The sequence below is a fragment of the Salminus brasiliensis genome, chromosome 4 (assembly GCF_030463535.1).
Source record: "Salminus brasiliensis chromosome 4, fSalBra1.hap2, whole genome shotgun sequence".
In the NCBI taxonomy this organism is placed as follows: Eukaryota; Metazoa; Chordata; class Actinopteri; order Characiformes; family Bryconidae; genus Salminus; species Salminus brasiliensis.
In genome coordinates, this window is record NC_132881.1 from 37,646,031 (window position 1) to 37,666,164 (window position 20,134).

The following is a 20,134-nucleotide window of genomic DNA, read 5'->3' on the forward strand; positions in this document are numbered from 1 at the left end:
AAACAGGTGTCCCAATACTTTTGTCCATATAGTGTATCAAATGAAATCAGTAATCAGCTGTTTATAGGTTAGGATCCTAAAACACAAAGAAATGGCTGCTTCAGCCCATAACACAGAGCATGGCATCCCCAAAAGCTGTTCACACAAACAAAACACCAAACTGTGCAGTTAATTGTTCACGCCAGCGTGAAGTGCAAGATGATTAGTTACCATTTTACAGTCACACCCACAACGCTATCAAAGACTGAGCTGCATCCAAACTCTACAGCAAAACTCAATGTCAATGGCGCTATCCACTCTGCTATGTTAGCATTAATAGATCTCTGATGAATATCCCTTAATCAATACTCAATCAACTTAGGAGGGTCAGTGATTGGACCAAAAGGGGTTATACATGGTCCCTATCTGAGTTGCACACTGCAAATAGGGTCTAGATAAAGTGGGCCCACTAATAGCATGTACAAACCCACTCATAGCCTATGTCCACCAGGACCACACCCAACTTACTTTCCACCCATGGGAGTCCCATATTGGCTAGGCATACTCTCTTCATAATGAAACAAGTAGTTGGTCAGTGATCTTTAAGTACCAAGGATATCCATGGTATTTTAATTTCATTTTTCACAATAACATCTCATATTGCCCCCCCCCTCCTACCCCTGGCTCTCAATGTGCCTCTCAAACATCCCAATCTGCAGAGGATATTAGTCAAGTAAGGGGTTGGCTGCGCTAAGGATGGGTGTGTACCTATAAAATGAATAATGTCCAACTCCTGTCAGTGCCTGGCAGGCTGTCTTTACCCACTGCCACCTGTCATTACGCATCAGTCTACGATGATAAAAGACCCAAACAAAATGGGAGCGAGCGAGCAAAGCAGCAAACCTCCATGAGCAGGGCTGGACATTTCCACTTTATTCGTGCAGAAGGTTGGGGAAAAAAAAAAAAAAAAAAAAAAAAAAAAAAAAAAAAAAAAAAAAAAAAAATCACACCTTACCTTATTTGCATTGATAAAGAAGAAAAGACATAAGCAGAAAAGCTGGGAAAACAAGCCAATATAGTGCAGACTCCAGTCTCAAGCTCCCTGCCCCCGTCTCCACCCAGAAAGGGGGAAGGGCTGGTTAAGGTGCCGTACTTACGAGGATGGCATTCATTGCTGAGGTTATGCCATAGTTCAGCCCTGCCAGTCGGGCTGCATATGTATACTCTTTTAAATCATCCTTCAACAACCTGAGAAACAGGTAGGTCATGTTGCAGTGGAGGGGGTCTGCATATAGGTAGCGACTACCAAAGAAACAAAAAGAGAGATGTTTGGTGGCAAGGGGTGCTTTAAAACAGTCAAAACCAATAGTATGGGACAAACAAAAGTGAACAGAGAGAGAGAAAGAGAGAATCTAAAATGAGTATGTATATGCAGCCACAACACTGACAGGGCCAACAAGGGCTAATGAGCCAACGCAGCAACTAGTATCTACCAACAGCTCATCTGAGAAAGAGAGCTTGATTTACTGAACACCACAAAAAGTGCTGTTCTGAAAACCTTTAAAAAGTAGGACTTTATCTATAAATATTGGATGTGAGACAGATCCAGAACACTTGCAAAGCTACAAACCCTTTGGGACTGGTGTTTGTCAGAAGGGAGGCAGAAGCAGAACATCTTGAATTTGGAGGTGCGGAGGCAGGAAGGTCACGGGAGTGGGATGATGCAAAATGAGAGCGATAAGAATAATTTGGATACTTACATACATCCCATAGATGGTATTTTGGAGGTCATAGTTCAAGCCAGCTAGCTCAGCTGCATATGCATACTCGTTGAGGGAGTCCTTGAGGAGCTCAAGATACAAATAGGCCATGTTACAATGCAACGGGTCCACGTAAGCAAAAGGGCTGTGGAGACAACAGCAGCAATCAACCCAAGCATTTTACCTTCACAACTATTCAGGCTCCAACTGCTGTGCGAATGAAAATTCCTGTAAATCAAGTTCATTTAACAACAGTTTTTTTTGCACTGCACCAGGATGAAATCCATTTCTACAATGCTGCGTCTAAAAAAAACAGCAGGTTACAGAACATCCACTTCAACCTAGCAAAGGTTTGTTAACCAGGGTTGAGGAAGATTGCTGTAGAGGAGTGTGAGGTTAGTAAGTAAAGATCAGATCACAGTGAATATCACAGCATTCAATGAGAAGGGTTCGGTTAAACAAACTAATAACAGACTAAAAAACAGGATTATACGAAGCTAAATCATGTGCATGTGTACAACTTGGACAATAAGCAATTCTGAAAAACATGAGAACGAGACTAATTGGCATAACAGGGTCAGAGCATGCAAAGTAGGAGAGAAAAAACAATTAAAGAGCCTTAGCAATTGATGTAATTATAATGATAATATAAGGCTGGAGCCTCTTCTCCATGGAGCATGGAAAACTCAATGTTGTGGATTAAACACCAGGTACCAGATCACTTGGATGTCACAAAGTTAACATTTACATTCCCTGGATTGTCACTGAAAGTCATAGAAAGTCCTAAAGTACAACAGAAATCATAAGCGAGATGCATGCTCATGTATAAACGATGGCTGAAGTCTCAAAAGAAAAGAGATCCATCATGAGAGCTTACCTAAAGAACTCAAAGTTCAGACAGGCCTTGGGCAGGAAGAATTTGTCATCCTGCTTGAACCATATTTTGCTCATTGCCGTATCCTGTAGAAACATAAGTGTTCAGTTTCATTTGCATTCCACTCACAAAACACTTGCACACAAGACCTCACTCTGCATCTCTCAGCTCACTTTAAAGTCATGTTAAGGCTTTAACTGAGGCTTTAAATGAAAGTGAAAAGTTTAGAGACTCAAGGGGGTTCCAGCTGCCAGTCACATGACCGCTTTGAGCGGAGATCGCTTTAGACAGTCCTAGGAGTTCTGCCTGCAATCAAATCCTTGCTTAAATACTACGCTTAACTGGTACAGGGAGGAGCTCGTTTAAAAGACGCACCTTGATCAAAGTGGGATAGGCTGGAGAGTCCTTCTCGAGGGGGTAAATCTCAAAGTTGGTGGGGATGAACTCGTTCCTCATAGGGAGCTTGAACTTGCCATTTAGGTCAGCATTTTGCCATTTCTGAAAGAGAATAGTTAACAGTAGTCAGATTTACAATTCCAGAGACGAGACTGTTCTAGTTTGTACATGAATTTCAAGACTCAAAAGCCATTAAAGTCACTATGACCTCTATAACTTAAAACACCCGTTAATCAGTGTGTTGAACGAGGTGTGTGAAAAATCATTCTCAACTCTTCTGGTACAGAGTAGAAGCATTCGTTTTAAATACGGTTAATAACTAGTTTTTCCCATCCATTTCATACAGCCTGGTAGCTTCTTGTTCCTGTCACCTCAGAGCTGTCCAAGTATTTGGAATCAGTATCTCACAGCACATGATTTCATTTAATGAATCACTGGATCACTATCAATTTATTTGCTAATTACAATCGAAATAGCTCTGAATGTCCTCTGTGATTGCCTTTTATGCTAGAAGCCTTATAGTTAACCATCATCTCTATGCATTTGGGAACTAGGCATTTGCTAACTCAATAGAAAATCAATGAATGCACTTACGCCTGTGATTCAGCCCATTATAATGTAATACATGTTTGAGCAAATTCCTGATTCACTCACACAGACAAACTTCAATAGCATGCATTTACGCAGGCAATACAGACACAAGATAAAATTTACGTTAAATCAGGTCCTGTGGAGATCTTTAAAAACTACCTAACGTATTTTCTGTAGTTTTTAATTAGTATAATTTAATATTAAATAATTAATCGATATATAATGATTTAACAGTATTTAGTGCATTTGTGTATGGTTCATCTCACATTAATATTTGTATTCTGGTTAAACTGGAATTGTCATACTGCTCCAGTCAGCCAACCATCCAGCCAACAATGACTGACCATAGACTTAGCAGTAATTATACATACAGACATACAATAGAAAAAGAAACCACCTGAGATAATGAAGAAAAGGAACAAACGGAAACAGATGTTTACAGATCATATAGTTCCGATATCTCTCACAGTACAACACAAGCCAGTGGGCTAACAGCAGGATGAATAGTCAGCTTGATTGAGCTGCCTTGCAATTGGAGAAGCTCACCTTAATGACCTCGTCAGAGATTGATTCCTGTTTGTACTGGGTCCCGTACCATTCTTCGGTCTTGTCGGTTTGTCCTTCAAACGACTTGGAGACGACAGCGACCCTGACGAGAAACAGGAATAGACCGGCATCGATACCTGTACTACAATCAGAGCGCTCTCAGTTTACAGACACTGACGCGTCCCATTTCTCACAGCCTCTCTGGGGAGGCCACACAGCAGAAAATCTGCTTTTAGCAAATCTGCTCTATAGTAAGTGGCTTTCAGAATGAGGATGATTGCATTATATGTGCAGAGTTCGAGTTTCCAGCAAAACTTCAATCTGGTGCACCAGGACAGGGATCGATGCTCTATATCTAGATGGAAATGCACCTGGGCAATTTGGGCTGCTCTGATCGATGGAGGACTTTCAGAACAATGACCTGCTATTTTGGGTCACCAGCATCAATCAATTACATAACAAGGCCTGAAATAGTGACTGTCTGCCCTAAGAGTCTGAGCTGGATTTGAGAACTACCTCAAACCTGCTTGACTGCAACGTGAAAAAGAGGTACAAAGGTCTGAAAACTGAACTTAATCTCACCAAGCTGGAAAATGACGGCGACCAGATGACCAAACTGCCTGCCAGCATGGATTTCCACCTCTGCACTACTTTCACAAAGTTTGGGCCTTGTGCAGTGAATCATTGTAAACCAGATCAGCTTTCAGTAAACATGGCTGCTAAACCAATCCTGCGGCCTGGACCAGTCTTTTATACCTATGCGGCAGTCTGCCGACCCACTTAAGTGGATTTCCAGAGAGGCTTACTTTTCATCAGCCTCGGCTTGGGAACTGAACTCCCGGATGCTGCGTTTCTATCGTGAACCCTAAAAAAACAACGGTCATTAAAATTGACCCTCACCAGACACAATAAGCTGATGCACAAGTTCATCGCAACAGCCAAGAACATGGGGCCATGACCATGGAAATTATCTGCCTGGTATTTGTATTAAGGAAGGCCATACCACTGATATTTATCTATGTACTCTTTTAAATAAATACGGGTGTGTCAAATGGGTCTTTGAGCAATGAAATAGTAGAACCACATTTGATTTCATTAAGAACTTGTAATAGCTTTCTTTGAGAGTGAAAATGCTTTCAATTGGTAAAGATCAAGCAAAGGAGAAGTTCTTCACACTTACGAACATACTACAGTTCTTTACTGACCCCAATTTTTTTTTTTGTATGCACACTGCAAATGTATTGAGAAAGACCATTATCTATACCTTTCAGCTTTTGTAAATCCAAGACATGAGAAACTACAACAAATTCTGATGCAAAGCCCAACAAGCGTCAATGTAACATCTGCTGATGTATCTGCCTGCCCCCCCCCCCCCTTTCACGGGCAAGATAACATATCCTGGGGGGGAGGGTTATGAACCGATCCTGACAGTGAAGCAATTCTCTTTTGAAGCTTCAGAGGAAATTGAATTTGCAAGGCTCTCTCACATTCCAAGGAATCTGGATGAGAAAAGGCACTTCTTTTCCAAAAACACACACAGACAGGAGCAGTACAATCCCACAGTCTCAGGAACTATACTTCAAAACCAGATAAGGCAGTAACCAGCCACAGTCCTGTTTCGCCCTAAGCGGCATGGCCAAAAGGGGGGGAAAAAAATGCATAAATAAATAATAATAAAAAATAAAATAAAGACAGACTGAAAGAGTTCAAACACAAAGATGATTCTTTGAAGAGAGGTAAGGCATTTATTCTAAGTCTACTTCTGGCCAAAGACAAGCAAAATAATTCTGCCTAACCCGTTCTCGGGACACGACTTGTAAATATTTCTCATAGTTTCAAACAGGTGCACGTACACTGTATGGTTCCAATAGCAGGGCTCAACACTGGGGCTACAGTGGGCTACAGCTGAAATAGTAGGGACTTATTTAAGGTACAGCTGGAGTCTTAGAGATGGCATCTGCTCAATAGAGGCGGTTAATAAACAAATATACACAGCCATATCAGAATATTGTGACCATTTATGTAATTATGAGAATAGTTTTAGAATATTATGACCACCTATGATACCCTTTATTCATACCTAATATGAGAACACATGTCAGTTGAAGCAAAGTGCAAAACGATCATCATAGGCAAAGGATGGGATTTAAATGGTGTCCAAGTGGCCAAGTGAGCATCTCTGAAAACGTTAACTTTGTGGGATGTTCTAGAGCCACTGTACTAAAGATGTACAGAGAATGGCCAGAGGGAAGAGACGCTGCAGTGGACCAGTTAACTTCTATAACAAACATCATCGGCCACCTAATATAGTTCACGCCACAATGTCTTGCTAGTGTTATCCAAGCCAAGGGTGGTTATTTCCACTATTACGTAGGTGGCTATAACATTTTGATTGTGTACACACAAACATATGGGACTGATTGAGAGTGTGTGGTGTGCAAAAACATTTTCGACTAACCTTACATTCTCCGGCCTCAACTTATCCAGCACCATCTCTATAAGGTCTGGTCTAAAGTCCTCCAACATGTACTCTGCTGCAAGAATCTCCTCCAGTGGATAGTACTAGAAGATCAAAACAGAACTGTCTGATAAGGTAACAAAGTGTGTGTGTGTTTTTTTGTTTGTGTTTTTAAACAGCCAATGTGACTTGTATCATTAATGAATGATTCAAGTCTGAAAATAAAGTATAAAGTATACCCTTAATCAGCCAGACTGAAAATATTAGATACTCGTTCAGAGTTAAAGTTGCAATCAAATTAGCTCAAGTTTGAGGCGCTGATTCATGGAGAGGAAACTATCTGACACGAGAATGCACTCATCTGTAAACTTCCCTGACAAAGAACATTTCTTGGCTCATGACATGACTGGATAAGCACACGTGGTCATGGTGATGACATTTCAAGTCTGAGTTGAAAGAGAAAACGTACATGCAACAGCCCGGCCACTTTAGAGGTGTAGCCGCGTGGACGTTCCTTATCCTTGAACCTGAAGGCCACAGTGTTCAAATCCTGCACAGACATCACAAAAAGAGATGATCAATTTATGTCCAATGAAAGAATAAAGATAACACTCTTCACCACTTAAGTTAGAATATTTCTGATGTTTTGCCAAGAACAGTCATAAACATCACATTTCTATGAATCCCTCATGGGTAGGAGCTAAGGAGCAGTGTGCTCATTAAAGCTTGGAGATCAGATCTGAGAGTGCGAAAGAGCCTAGAATCAACGTCAGTGCGGCTCAGCACAGTCAGACCATTCAGTTCATATCTGTAGAAAAGTCACACCCTTTTTCCTGCCTTCCCTGGCATTTCCACCCACCTACACACAAACGCACCACACCTATTTGTTTGCAGATCTAGACATGTTTTCACAAACTACATGAAAAGCAGAAGCTGATCTAGCATCAGTCAGTGTTTAAAAGTGGTTGGAGAAATATGGAAGAATCTGATCCGAGCTCATCCCTCAAACGCAGGAATCTGCCAAATCTTGGAAGAATTTCTAAGCCGCACAGCAACATTTTGTTCTTGTGACACGCGGCTAGACTTACATGTTTATCCCTTTATACTTCTTGGTTTATGGCAAATGTTAAATTTTGAAGTTTTTAAGGCTTTAGAAAGAAAACATCTGCGATATCTATACCCAGAGCAGGTCGTTCTCCCAACTGACAAATCTACATTGGCTTGGTGGCCTACCTTACATTCCTGGAAGACCCACTCCTGGGGGCCTTCTGTACGCAGCTTCTGAATATACTGAAACATGTGAAAGATGATGTCTTCCACATGCACTGCAAATAAAATAGAAAGACAATTTGAGCAAAAACTCATACATCCTGCCATTTGCCAGAATAAAGTCTACTGGGGTAAAAAAAAAATAAAAATCTAATAAGGGCTAAATATAAACAGTTAGAGGGTAAATAAGTCTGTTAAGTCTTTACAAGTCAAGTTCCTAGATACATTTTTGAAGTTTTCTAATAACAATCACTCAAATACTCTTCACAGGTTCTTACACAGTCCTTCTTCTGTTAAATCCACATTGATGATGAAAAACATGAAACCTCTGGCTCCCTCTTTCTGCCCTCCGACTAAAGTGTTGACCCAGCCTAAAAGAGATTTGAAGTGCCACAAATATCAACTTTTTGGTGATTTAAATAAATAAATAATTAATGAAAAAAAAGTCAAAAGCAGAGGTGATAGCAGGTACATTTATGTACGTTTCCAACAACTCTTAACATGTCCTCACCTTTAGATTTCAATTCAGACAGCAAGCTTCCTGGACCCTCATGCCCAATCAGGTGGCCCAGATAATGTCCAGGATTAGACTTGTAGTATTTCTGCAAGTCTGGGATCGGGAAGGTTACGTAGAGGTTCCTGATGTCCTTTATCGGTACTACCTTATAAAATTGCTACAGAAAGGCAAAGGACATACATATTTATCATTGAACACTGAATAAAAAAAAAAAAAAAATATATATATATATATATATATATATATATATATATATATATATATATATATATATATATATATATATATTATTAGTTATTGCTATTTGTTACTTTGTAAAAAAAAATCTGAATGAATTAGGTAGGTAGGAGGTAGGTCATACCCTGAGATGCTCTTCCTGGAAGGGGTGTACAGGGAACTCAGGAATAGGTACTGATTTGTTCTCCACCTCTCCAAAGAGCTTGACAACCATAGAGGCCAACTCATCCAGAGATTCTGACAGAGTGGACAAAGTAAATACCCTGAAGTCACACAAACAAACCTCACAATCAAGCAGATCACGGTTTGAAATTAAGCATTTTCTACCATTTCTGCTCTTGCAAAAACCTCTGTAGAGACTCATGGGCCATGTTTCAGTACTACATAATTGTCATTAAACATTCAAGGTCATCTTGTCCTAGCCTGTTTGTTATTTTAATGCTATTGCCAATGGAAGACAATGTTATACCGGCACTTTACAGAAAAGAGCTGCGAAATCCATTCATTATGAGGTCACTCCATCATAAACACAGCTGCCAGGCGGCCCCCTCGTCCAGTTAGAGGAACATTAATACGTTAGAGTAACATTAAGACGCCGCAAAGGCAACATTAGAAAAACAAAACATTACCACGGCTAATGAACAGACCAGCAATATTTCCATTTAACATCAGTCTAGGTTCATAGCAAAAAGTTTACAGATCAACCACAGCACAGATAAGCAGAAAAACAGAGGCAGAGAGATCAGTTTAAGGACAGGACAAGCACAAACTCAGAAAGAGAGAGAGAGAGCGACAGACAGACAGACAGAGAGGGAGAGTGAGAGAGAGAGAGAGATAGATCTGTCCAGTGGAGGGATCCTTTGGTGTAACATCTGAAGCGGAAATCCCAAAAGCCCTTAAAATTGAGTTCTTAAAAGTGCAAAGCCGAACAAATAGGACCCCTATGGTGAGCTGTACAACTGAATTTGCATATGCACCAAAGCATGAAATTCAAATCTTGCTGCTAGGATCATAAACAAATCTGTACACAACATAAGATAGTTTACATTTACATTACATGACTGCAACAGTGTAGAAGTGTGTCGGTGTGGGACTGACCTCTCCCCAGAACACAAAGTCCCATCAGGTTCGAAGAATAAAACGTAGAGTGGAATTTCAGCAGCTCCTGACGAATGTCAATGCCATCTTGCGATGGCCTCGTTTCCAAGGTCAATTTATTGCCTACAACACAATAGATCTATATAAACTTCATAATAAATGACATATATAGCATTTGTTAACACGGTTATTTAAAGTAGATGGAAATGGACAAGGCTGTTATGTTCAACATTCAGCAATCCTATCCTAATCAGATATTCTGATCTGAATGAGCAGTTTCTGAGTCACATGTGCTCAAGACTACACCAAGACAAGCGCTTGTTCTTCTGGACAGTATACGGACGCATGACTCGTTCACCTCTGCTGACATGGCAGAAAAAAACAAACAGCATCTGGACATCAGACGCAAGCTTTATCTGCCAGCTGGAAGGACTTGTGCTCTTGCTCTGCACTGATCTGAGATCAGGCTAAGACCATCACTGGTTTTCATTAAGGTTATTGTAGTCGACCTGAGCGAGGCTATTCTTAGTGCAGATTAGGCTTACATAACTCAAGACTGCCACCAACTGGCTATTCTGGGGCCAGATGCATCTTATGATGGCAAATCACACTAAATTGATTTTGACATAATTCCCTAGCGCCTGTTATTTCAGCGGCCTTCACCCATCAAAGGAGGACATAAGCAGCTCTCGAGAGACCCAGTCAAGCTCTGGCCTGTCTTTCGTTCACAAAAATAGACTGGCTGGGTTTTGTCTGGTGTGGGTCAGGGGTCCAGGACACACTGCAAAATGCTATATTTGTAAAATAATTTCCTTTAAATACTGCATAATAAATATTTGCGCTAAATATATACACACAAAGCCCAGCTATGTAATTACAGCACACCTGAACATTATTTTGAGTGTGTTTAACATAATTACATGTAATCTTCTAAAAAATGAAACTAGCTGAAAACTCAAACAGCAACTACCTCAGATGTCAAGACTCATGGACTTCAAAAGGTCTAAATACATTCTCATGAACGCACTGAGGGCTTCTTATTCAACACTTAAGACTAAAGCAGTTCACTCCTCGATAAGGTACCTGTTCCAAATTTGCTAAAGGGGTGATCAGGGTTCCCTGTGGCTTTTTCCAGCTGAAAGAGTCTCCAGGCATCATTCATCAGGTTCTTCTCATGCTCAGAGTCCACAGCATTCACTTCACGGTCCTTACAGCTCTCGTCAAACAGAGGACACAGGAAGAACTGTGCAAACCTATGAAAAGAACAAGTTAGCAAAATGAGCAAAACGGTCAGTATTTCTCATTCTTGTAAATAATAAAAGAACTTTCTGTTGAGGTTTCAGGTTTTCAGGTGAGTTTCAGGTGGGGCAAGCAAAGGCTATGTTCACACTGCAGGCAAACATGATCAGAATCAGAATTACAAGACATACCAATTCACCCTAATGTAATGTAACTCACAACCTCATATAAAGATACATGGTGTGCTCTATTTAATGTGGATGATAAGATAATCAGCCAATGAGAAAGCATTCAGCAGCTCATGAGCCAATGTCTGTCCTCACAGAAAGAGTTTGGGGAAAACTGAGTGCACAGCGCCCCCTGCTGACCAGGGCTCTTAAAAGCTTTTAAACTTTGATAGGGCAGTACAGTACAACAAACAGTACACTGTTAGGCTAAATCTCCCGTACAGTAATAAGTAAAGATGTGGGACAGCAGCAGAAAAACACACAAAACAGATTGTTGTAACTATAAATTATCAGTGGAATTTGCATACGCTCATTTTAACAGAGGAAATAGTCTCCATCCAACGGCAATCTAACAACCCAGCTTTCATCTTTTCACATGGCTTCAAAATCAGTCAAAGAAGAACCACTACTGTAAACCTGGAGGATAAACGAACATTAATATTATCATATTTATTAAATGTTAAACAGTGCAGGTGTTTGTTTACCCACAATGTGCTTTCACACCTCGTCCTAAATAAAAGGTACAAAGCTTAACCATCATTTTTCAAATCATGTTGGCGTAAAGGGGTCTGTTCCCACATGCACAAAAAAACAGAACTCGCATCAATTCTGCTATGGCAGTTTAGACAAAGGCCACAATGTCACGTATCGAATCAGATTTAAGCACAAATCACAAATGACAAAGGTGGCCTGAATCAGAATTAAAAATATCCGTCTTTCAGTGGGGTTTTGCTGTTCCACATTGCTAGGCAATATAACAACTTGTAATTGGGATTTGGGACACTTTCACATGCAGTATGAATGTAGCAAAGAAAGTCATTGCTCTAGGCCATTGTAGTCTCCATATGCAGCAAACAATAGCCTAGCTCAGACGCAGCGTTGTGAGGAATTTAAATGGCAACATCTGTTCTTACACATATGCAAACCTGCAACGAGTCATGCAGAATTCAACTGCCATGCAAATATGGAACAGACTGTCGAGATTATGCTAAATCAGCAAAGTCTAATCATAAAGATGAGCATCCCCGACCTCTCGTTTCAGAACAGGATTTATTAAGTAATAACGACTTACTGCCTCTAAATATTTTAATGCCTCCATGAGGGGATGAATTACTGAGGATACTTTAACTATAGACCATCAGCCATTTCCCCTCTGCCAATTTTATTGTGATTCATGATCAGCAGTCTTAACTGAAACAAATGTCAGATGAAATGTAGAGCAAATTAATAGACAGTACAAAAATTCTAATTGTATTAAAATGTACATCCATTTTATTACTTTTGCCCAAGCCAACTGTTCTCCAACATTACCTGGGAGCAGAGTCTAACCAGAGAGCCAAGCAAACCACCCTGGGAGTAACCAAACACCTCCAGCAAATGACACCTAATCTCCAAACTCTATTCATAGTTTATTCATACAGTAACAGTTTCACACCTGCCGTCCCTACAGAGACTTTGTGTTCAAAGGTCTTTCTTTAAAACTTAAACCTTATACACACATCAGATGACACCCTTTTAAATTCAGGAGTGGCAGCACAGTAGACACATGATCTTTAAAGAAGCGCTCTCCCATGGTGAGATCATGGTTGACACAATGATGAATCAATAGACACACCAGTAGATCAATAAGTATTTGGACATTGGTACAGTTTCATTATTTTTGAAGAGGAGACCATCAAATTTAATTCAAGATGTTTAACAAAAACACAGCATTAACTGTTTAGGAACTGCAGACATCTTTTACACAGTCTTCACATTTTCACAGGCTGTACTGAGTACAGTGACTTTTTCCAACATCTGTGGTACTTCATCTAATTAAATCAGTCTTATTACACTGTTTGTAATGAAACCTGCTGCTGTACAGTATCCTGAAAAGCATATAGTTATCATAACAAAATTGATCACGATACGATAAAATATCCTCATATTGCCCAGCTCTACAGGCTGGTACAGATGGACAATGGTCCAAAACACTGGTCTTCATCTAAAGTGGTTGTCAAGGCAAAGGCTAGGGTGTTTGTACAAGACAGAGTCAGTATCCGGACCTGAACCCAGCAGAGCATGCTTTTCCTAAAAGGCAGCAGCTGAAGGCAAAGCATCTCAAGGGAAGGAAACTGAGCATTTGGTGATTATCATGGGTTCCAGAATTTAGGTAGTCCTTGAAAGCAAAGCAAGACACCTCTTATATTTATAATATAATTATTAGCTTGTCCAAACATGTTGGAGCCTGTGAAAATGGAGGGACTATGTATTAATACAAATTTTTTCTTAAACCCTATGAATTTTAGCTGAAAATCTACACTCAAATCATCCAGACTGCTTAATGTTAAATCCGCTGTGCACAGAGAGGGAAACTGGTGTCCTTCAGTCACCCACCTATCCAGAGCTCCTTGCAGATGTTCATGGGACACGTCGAAGTAGTAGTTAGTATGCTCTCCACTGGTGAAGGCGTTGGAGCTACCTGCGTGCTCACTCAGGAACTGACTGTACTCGTTTTCCTTTGGGTACTTCTCGGTGCCCAGAAACAGCATGTGCTCACAGAAGTGTGCCAAACCAGAAATTTTGGGAGGATCTGACAATGAACCTAGAAAACGAGAAAAAAAAAAAAAAGGGGGGGGGTGAGCACATATGCTGGTTAAACCAGTGTAACAAATGTTCTCAGTGGGAAAACATCTGTTATGACAGTTTTCAGGCCACAGATTATTCTCACAGACTATTAACTTTCTGAAAGAAAGCTCAATAAACACAGTACAACTAAAATATGGGCATCATCGGCCAAACACTGTGTAGCCGAGCAGGCCATGCGCTTTAATGCAATAGTAAAGTACTAGAATATTCCTGTGTGTGGCTCCCACACAAATCACTCTCATAAGGTGCCATCATCTCAATCCTAAAAACAATTCACATGTTCAACAAGGTAATAAAAGTAAGAAATGAGGGCAAAGAAAGTAGGTCTTCCTGGTTGCGTGAATGAACGCAACAACCTTTAGCTCTATAAGATGCAGCGTTATCTTCTAATCCGCTTCTGAGCTACACTCAGGTCTCGTGACATTGCACCTTCTTAACCTTCTAAAGGCTGCCTGCTTCTCTAAATAGGCTATATTTATCACAGTGGTATGATAAGTACAAAATCTTTTTTTTTTTTGTAGAACTTTTTGAATAAATGTCTGTCTGTTAACACTTGAATGAAATTTAACTAAAATGTACAGCACTGGCCTTTTCACACCTGTGGAGTCAAGCTTTTCAAATGGTACTACAGGATCTGGACTAACAGGTCAACCACTGCAACAAAGGGATTACAAAGGCAGACAGAGGACAGCTGCAAAGGGCTTAATAAGTCGCTCTCTTTGGCAGGGGTGTACAAAAGCAGGGACACAGGGAACAGAAGGTGCATTTCGACTGCAGTACACTCAGTAGAACAAAAAATAAAATAAGAGCAAAACATAAAATATTACCCAACATATCCCAATAAGAGAAGGCAACCTGGGACTAATGCTGCATAAAGAACTCATAAAGAAGGAATAGAGAGAGGGGTCTTTCTTCTTTACCTATTTGGACGTCGAGTGCCGCTGATGACTTGTCTGTGGTGGGGTCACTGATAAGAATAGCTTTCAGGCCATTGGTAAACTCCAGTCCCCTGTACTCGCGCTTGTCTTCTGGAGAGCGAATGATGGTACTCACCACCCTCTTCACTGCTGGGTCACTCATTTTGAGGTTTGAAATGACTCTGACAAAAGAAGATAACAGTCACTATGATTTTTTTTCCATGGTTTTATCATTAGATCATCCATTTTTAGTGTCTCTTCATATGGAGCAGTGGTAGTGGATTTTATTTTATTTTTTTGGACTTTGGGACTATTTAGCCTCACAGCACCTTGCATGTACCTCTCCATGTACCATAACCGGTTTGAAAATATATAGGTTTTAATCAGAAAACTACAATAAAACACAGGAAAAAAAACAAACAGCATATTCATAATGACTTTTTTTTTTTTTTTTAGAGGCACTAAACCCGACAGCGGGACATTCTGACTGTTTCTGCACAACAAAGCATTTCACAACTTCATGCAGTAATTTAGAATTTCTTCTTTAAGCTTAAGCCTTAAGCCTCTTTAATCAAAGGTTGGGTAACCTATGCAAGCACTAGGGCTGCAACTAATTATTTTAATAATTGATTAATCTGTTGATTATTTTTTTTTATTAAACGATGAATCGGATTAAAAACACATTTCCATGTCTTTATTTAAAAATAGAAAATTTAATAACAGAGCAAATAAGTGTGTACAATAATTCAATAATAATAGATGTAATTATTAAATTAAATCAAATGTATTCCTAAAAAATAAATAAGAAAAATAAGTGCATTGCTGATGCAAACATTGCACTGTATTGGAGTGAGACAGGATGAATTGCCTTTAGTTTGTATGTAGTGTCTTCACTCCTACTTCACTCCTAAACCTGAAGCTTAATCATTAATTAGCACCATTGTGTGCAAGTTACAGATTTTTATAAAGCACATTTAAACACTGCTTAAGAGAATTACACTGAATATAAAAGTATCACTCATATCACGGTCATTGTCCAGTTAACAAGCAAAAAACATCATGTGCCGTGCTGTGCCGGTTCACATCGTGTGAGCTCGCCATTACGTTTCCTCACTTCAAAATAGAACAAACTCTGGATATTGTAGGGACTGTTTCCAAAACTTTTGAGGATTTAAGCCGAACCTTCTTTTCTGCGGTGGTCATGTTTCATTTTCTGGAAGGTATTTACATTTTGATGTTAAACTTATTTTGAAGATGACACCTCCGCTCCGGCTCGCACCGTTCATCTCGCTCTTATTTACCTATTTTTTCCAGCTTAGACGAAGCTCAGCAGGTGACGTAAGAGGATATGACAAGGTGAGTAACGCATAAATCGTGCAACATAACGATCAATAATGAAATTCGTTGCCAACACTTTTAAAACTCGATTATTATAAATTTTATCAACCCGTTGTTGCAGCTCTAACATGCACCAAAACATACTACATGAACATAAGCATTGGAACAACCTCTTAATCACTGAAATCAGGTGTTTCATTTAGTTCCATTACCACAGGAGTATAAAAATCAAGCTCCTAGCCACCTGGTCTGCCTTTACACTGGGGCTGGGTCATACGGCGATACACAATATGTATTGCGATACATATAATCACAGACATCTGCTGCTCTTCATGTAATTAAACCAGTCTAATGAGACTGTTAGTAATGAAAATTGCAGCTAATCAGTGTTTAAAAAAACACTAACAGTCTCCTCGAAATGCTTAGAAAAGTGTATTGTTATCACAATAAGAAAATGTATCACAATACAATAAAATATCGTTATACTGACTTGCTCTACTTTACACACTTTTGTGAAAGCAGGGGTCTTTCTAAAGAGCTCACTGAATTCATATAGTTAGTAACTGTAATAGGATGTAGTACAGAAGTCAGTTGGTGAATTTTTCCCTCCTAGATATTCCACCATCCACTGTGAGTGGTATTATTGAAAAGTGGAAGCGTTCAGGAAACAGCAACTCAGCCACAAAGTGGCAGACAACGAGAGACACATGATACATAAAAATTGACAACTGCTCTTAGAGCGGGTTGGGGGGGTGTAAAAGCTTGTGTAGGTGTCCCAATACATCCCCCACATATAGTGAACACTTCTTCCACACAGCGCTAAACTCTGGATCGCTTGCTTTAACACTATAGTATTACAGAATAGTAACGGACACCTGACACTGAAGCAGAAACGACCTGAAGCATTTCCCAAACTGTGAGGTGGATTAAATGAGGAAACACTGAAGATAAGAGGAGATTACATGCTGGATTTATTACACCCAACACCCGTCTGAAAAGCGTCAGTCTCAGCTTACATGAAACCACGGCCTTATAAAAGCCCTTAGTTCACATAAGGAGTGAGTAGTAACTAGACATATTTACTCTAAATAAGTTATATACACACACTCAACTAAGGCTATAATGGGTATACATGTTCCTGAGCATTATTTTGTTCCTATTCAAGGATTTGTGAGAAAAACTGACCTTTTACTCTGTTTTATTAAACAAAAGATAGTGTTTAATTTCATGTTTGTGACAACATCTGTCCTGCCTTGCTGTTAATCACAACTCTCAACTTTTTGTGACTATTTTACCTCAAGAGTGTATCAAAAAGAGAATAATGGATTGTAAGACAAGCCGCAAGTTTCTATGTTGAAAGACGCTGGATGTATTATCGGGTGACTCAGTACTCCGGTAGTTTTGGGCAGCCACTTCTGAATGTTTGCTCAAGTCTTGTACTCGAGTACAGGTTTAGTCTACACACTACATAGAAACTACAGACAACTACTTCAGCACACTCACTCACTCTGGATTACTTATGGCTCCTCATGTAGTAGGTCTTGTAGTAGATTCACACTAAATCGGATTTGGAAAACAGCTAACCTTAATTAAACTTACACTGAATTAAACGCAATTCCCATGCTCAGTCAGTGCTCAGTGTTATTCCCACGCTCAGGTAGAGACCATCCACAAGCAGCACACGAAGCAAATGTGTATTAATGAAGATTAGCCAGCGTCTTGGACTAGGAAATGAATCATTCATTAATCCAAACGACAAGCGACACATGGTATCCGACCTGGCTTACTCTGGGCTTGAGAACCTGTGCTGCTGTTTAAAATTACCTTGAACGCACTTAAGCACGGCCGCTGTTTTGACGGCAAACTTTAAACCACTTACTCTATTACGTACGTTTGACATAAGGAGGAAACTCAATTATATCAATAGGAGCTGGCTTCCTGTAGTGGAAACCCTAACACTGGCCTACAAATCCAAAAATGGACCGGTCCCTCCCCACCTGATGGCAATGGTCGTGTGGTTGGTGTGGCGCAACAGATAACACCACTACCTGCCAGTGAGCTACCACACTACGTGGGAGACTGGGGTTCGATTCCCAGTCTGGGTGACTCTGCTGTGCTACACCAATAGTGTCCTTGGGCACCTCTGTAATACGAGTTACCTTGTAAGTCGCTCTGGATAAGAGCGTCTGCTAAATGCCATAAATGTAAATGTAAATGGTCAAAGCTTCAGGGTGGCTCGGCTTGATCGAGGTGGTGGAAAATAACACTTCCCATGGGTGTCTGAACAGCTTCCTGCAGACTGAAGACCAATCTTTCTTTTTATTAAAGTTCTTAAGCCCCGTGTTCGCACTTACTCTCTTACTTTGATGACATTTCAGCTTAGCATGTGTCCAGTCTCTAGCTTTTGGCCGTTGTGCATCTTTTCTATCTACTAGGAGCCCATACTGATAGTTGAATCTGACAGTATCTGAGCTTAGAGGCATCTTTGGATACTCACTTACCATATTCACACTAGATAGGGATATTTTCTGATTGGCACGTCTGTCCCTCTGAATGTCATTAATGGACATGCAAATATAAGCACACCCTTCATTCACAACACTGACTGTAAGCTGAGCAGGCCAGGTGTTTAATCTTTAAAGGCTCAGGGTACAGAAGGGAAACGTTGGATCGTTATCGATAGCAATAGTGTTAGTTAGATAGCTAGCTGGCCAAATCTTGTTAGATATAGCGATACCTCTCTGTAAACCTCGGGTTATTACATGGTATTCGATCAATATTTAAAAAAAAAAATTTTTTTAAAGTTACCGGGCTAATGTGTGGAGATTACAACAGCTATAGCTATCTAACGTTAGTCAAACTCGACTTTCAGGTAAAAATAAATTAAATAAACGATCAACTGAGTTAGTTAGTTAGTTAGTTAGCTAATAAACATCAGTGATTAATCCGGCAACCTAAGCATCAAAGTTAGTGCTCCAGTTTAGAGGCTCTAACCGTTCCCTCGATTCAATAAATCGTCCCCTCGGCTCATCGATACCTTCCCTGATTTAAATGAATCATTTCACAGATAAACCAGCTAGCAAATCTTCCCATTAAAACTGAGGGAGCGATTTCAACAGAGATACTTCAGAGGCTCCGTACAATTCTGTCTTCTCATCCTCCTACAATAACTCTCATTAGCTCGGTCTAAACGCAGACGAGCACCCATAACATAAGACGAGCAGCCATAACATTAGCTAACTAAGAGGCCACGCTTCTTTACCATGTAGCTAGCTTCAGTGAAGCGAGGATTTCTAGATATTATAATTGGGACGACTTTTTAAAACTAGCTAGAGATATATTTTAGTAGCTACCTATACGAGAAAGACCGGAGCTAGGCTAAGCTAGGTTAGGCTAGGCTAGGCTATGCTAAGCTAAGCTAACAAACAGACTAGCGTTAGCTCTTAGCAGGCGAAGTGACTCGCACTAAACAATAAGCGCTATAACAGAGGAAAAGCACAACCACCGGAGGCCGGAGACTTACCTAGTGGTTTGACGAAACTGTGAAAGGTCTTTTAAAATCGGCAGGGACGCGGTTATCCTGGCTGACCGGCTAACACATTTCAGCATTACTTCAGCGACAAGACAAGAAAACGAGTGTGTAGCCGTCAGGCCGCCATCATTCCTTTAGGCTTAATCAGTCGATCGCCGAGAAGCGTCACTTTGCAAAGCTAGCTACAGCCTGTCTGGAAGTTGGGTTTCGGAAACATTAGGGGGCGAAACCAACACATATAGTGACGATATACCTCTGTAAATACTATAATCTACATTTTAATAGCTACAATATGTCATTTCAATCTGCAGCTATGAACCTAAGATCGATTAATCATCCCTATATTACGAAACAGCACACATTTGCCAAATAAGATTGTGAATAATTTTGTCTCTCAGGACAAACGTGTTTTTCCTCACTGTGATCCAGGTTTTTTTCTGTTAATATTATGTTTAAAAAAACAGATCATGCGTAATATATTTGCCTCAAAATGTTTGATCATGTGCGTCATCATTGTCGTCCTATATC

At 40.1% G+C, this 20,134-nt stretch overlaps 1 protein-coding gene across 5 annotated transcripts in view; it reads right to left on the reverse strand.

The window, feature by feature from the left end:
* Nucleotides 1–19,745, reverse strand: part of ide (insulin-degrading enzyme) — a 31,273-nt gene extending 11,528 nt beyond the window's left edge. Inside the window, exons 1-15 of one of the 5 annotated variants that reach the window (XM_072678290.1) lie at nucleotides 19,598–19,745; nucleotides 14,740–14,918; nucleotides 13,568–13,775; nucleotides 10,809–10,978; nucleotides 9,726–9,848; nucleotides 8,752–8,864; nucleotides 8,385–8,547; nucleotides 8,152–8,244; nucleotides 7,838–7,929; nucleotides 7,074–7,154; nucleotides 6,605–6,708; nucleotides 4,147–4,249; nucleotides 2,989–3,111; nucleotides 2,617–2,699; nucleotides 1,137–1,281 (exon numbers count right to left, since the gene is read on the reverse strand). In XM_072678290.1, coding sequence (XP_072534391.1) covers nucleotides 1,137–1,281; nucleotides 2,617–2,699; nucleotides 2,989–3,111; nucleotides 4,147–4,249; nucleotides 6,605–6,708; nucleotides 7,074–7,154; nucleotides 7,838–7,929; nucleotides 8,152–8,244; nucleotides 8,385–8,547; nucleotides 8,752–8,864; nucleotides 9,726–9,848; nucleotides 10,809–10,978; nucleotides 13,568–13,775; nucleotides 14,740–14,918; nucleotides 19,598–19,683 — 1,866 coding nt within the window. In that variant the 5' untranslated portion in view covers nucleotides 19,684–19,745. Of the gene's footprint in view, nucleotides 1–1,136; nucleotides 1,282–1,739; nucleotides 1,885–2,616; nucleotides 2,700–2,988; nucleotides 3,112–4,146; nucleotides 4,250–6,604; nucleotides 6,709–7,073; nucleotides 7,155–7,837; nucleotides 7,930–8,151; nucleotides 8,245–8,384; nucleotides 8,548–8,751; nucleotides 8,865–9,725; nucleotides 9,849–10,808; nucleotides 10,979–12,502; nucleotides 12,549–13,567; nucleotides 13,776–14,739; nucleotides 14,919–17,581; nucleotides 17,629–17,673; nucleotides 17,711–19,597 lie in introns of those variants that run through there. The other 4 variants (XM_072678285.1, XM_072678286.1, XM_072678288.1 and 1 more) reach the window with 4 other exon arrangements.
* Between the last annotated feature and the right edge of the window lie 389 nt (nucleotides 19,746–20,134).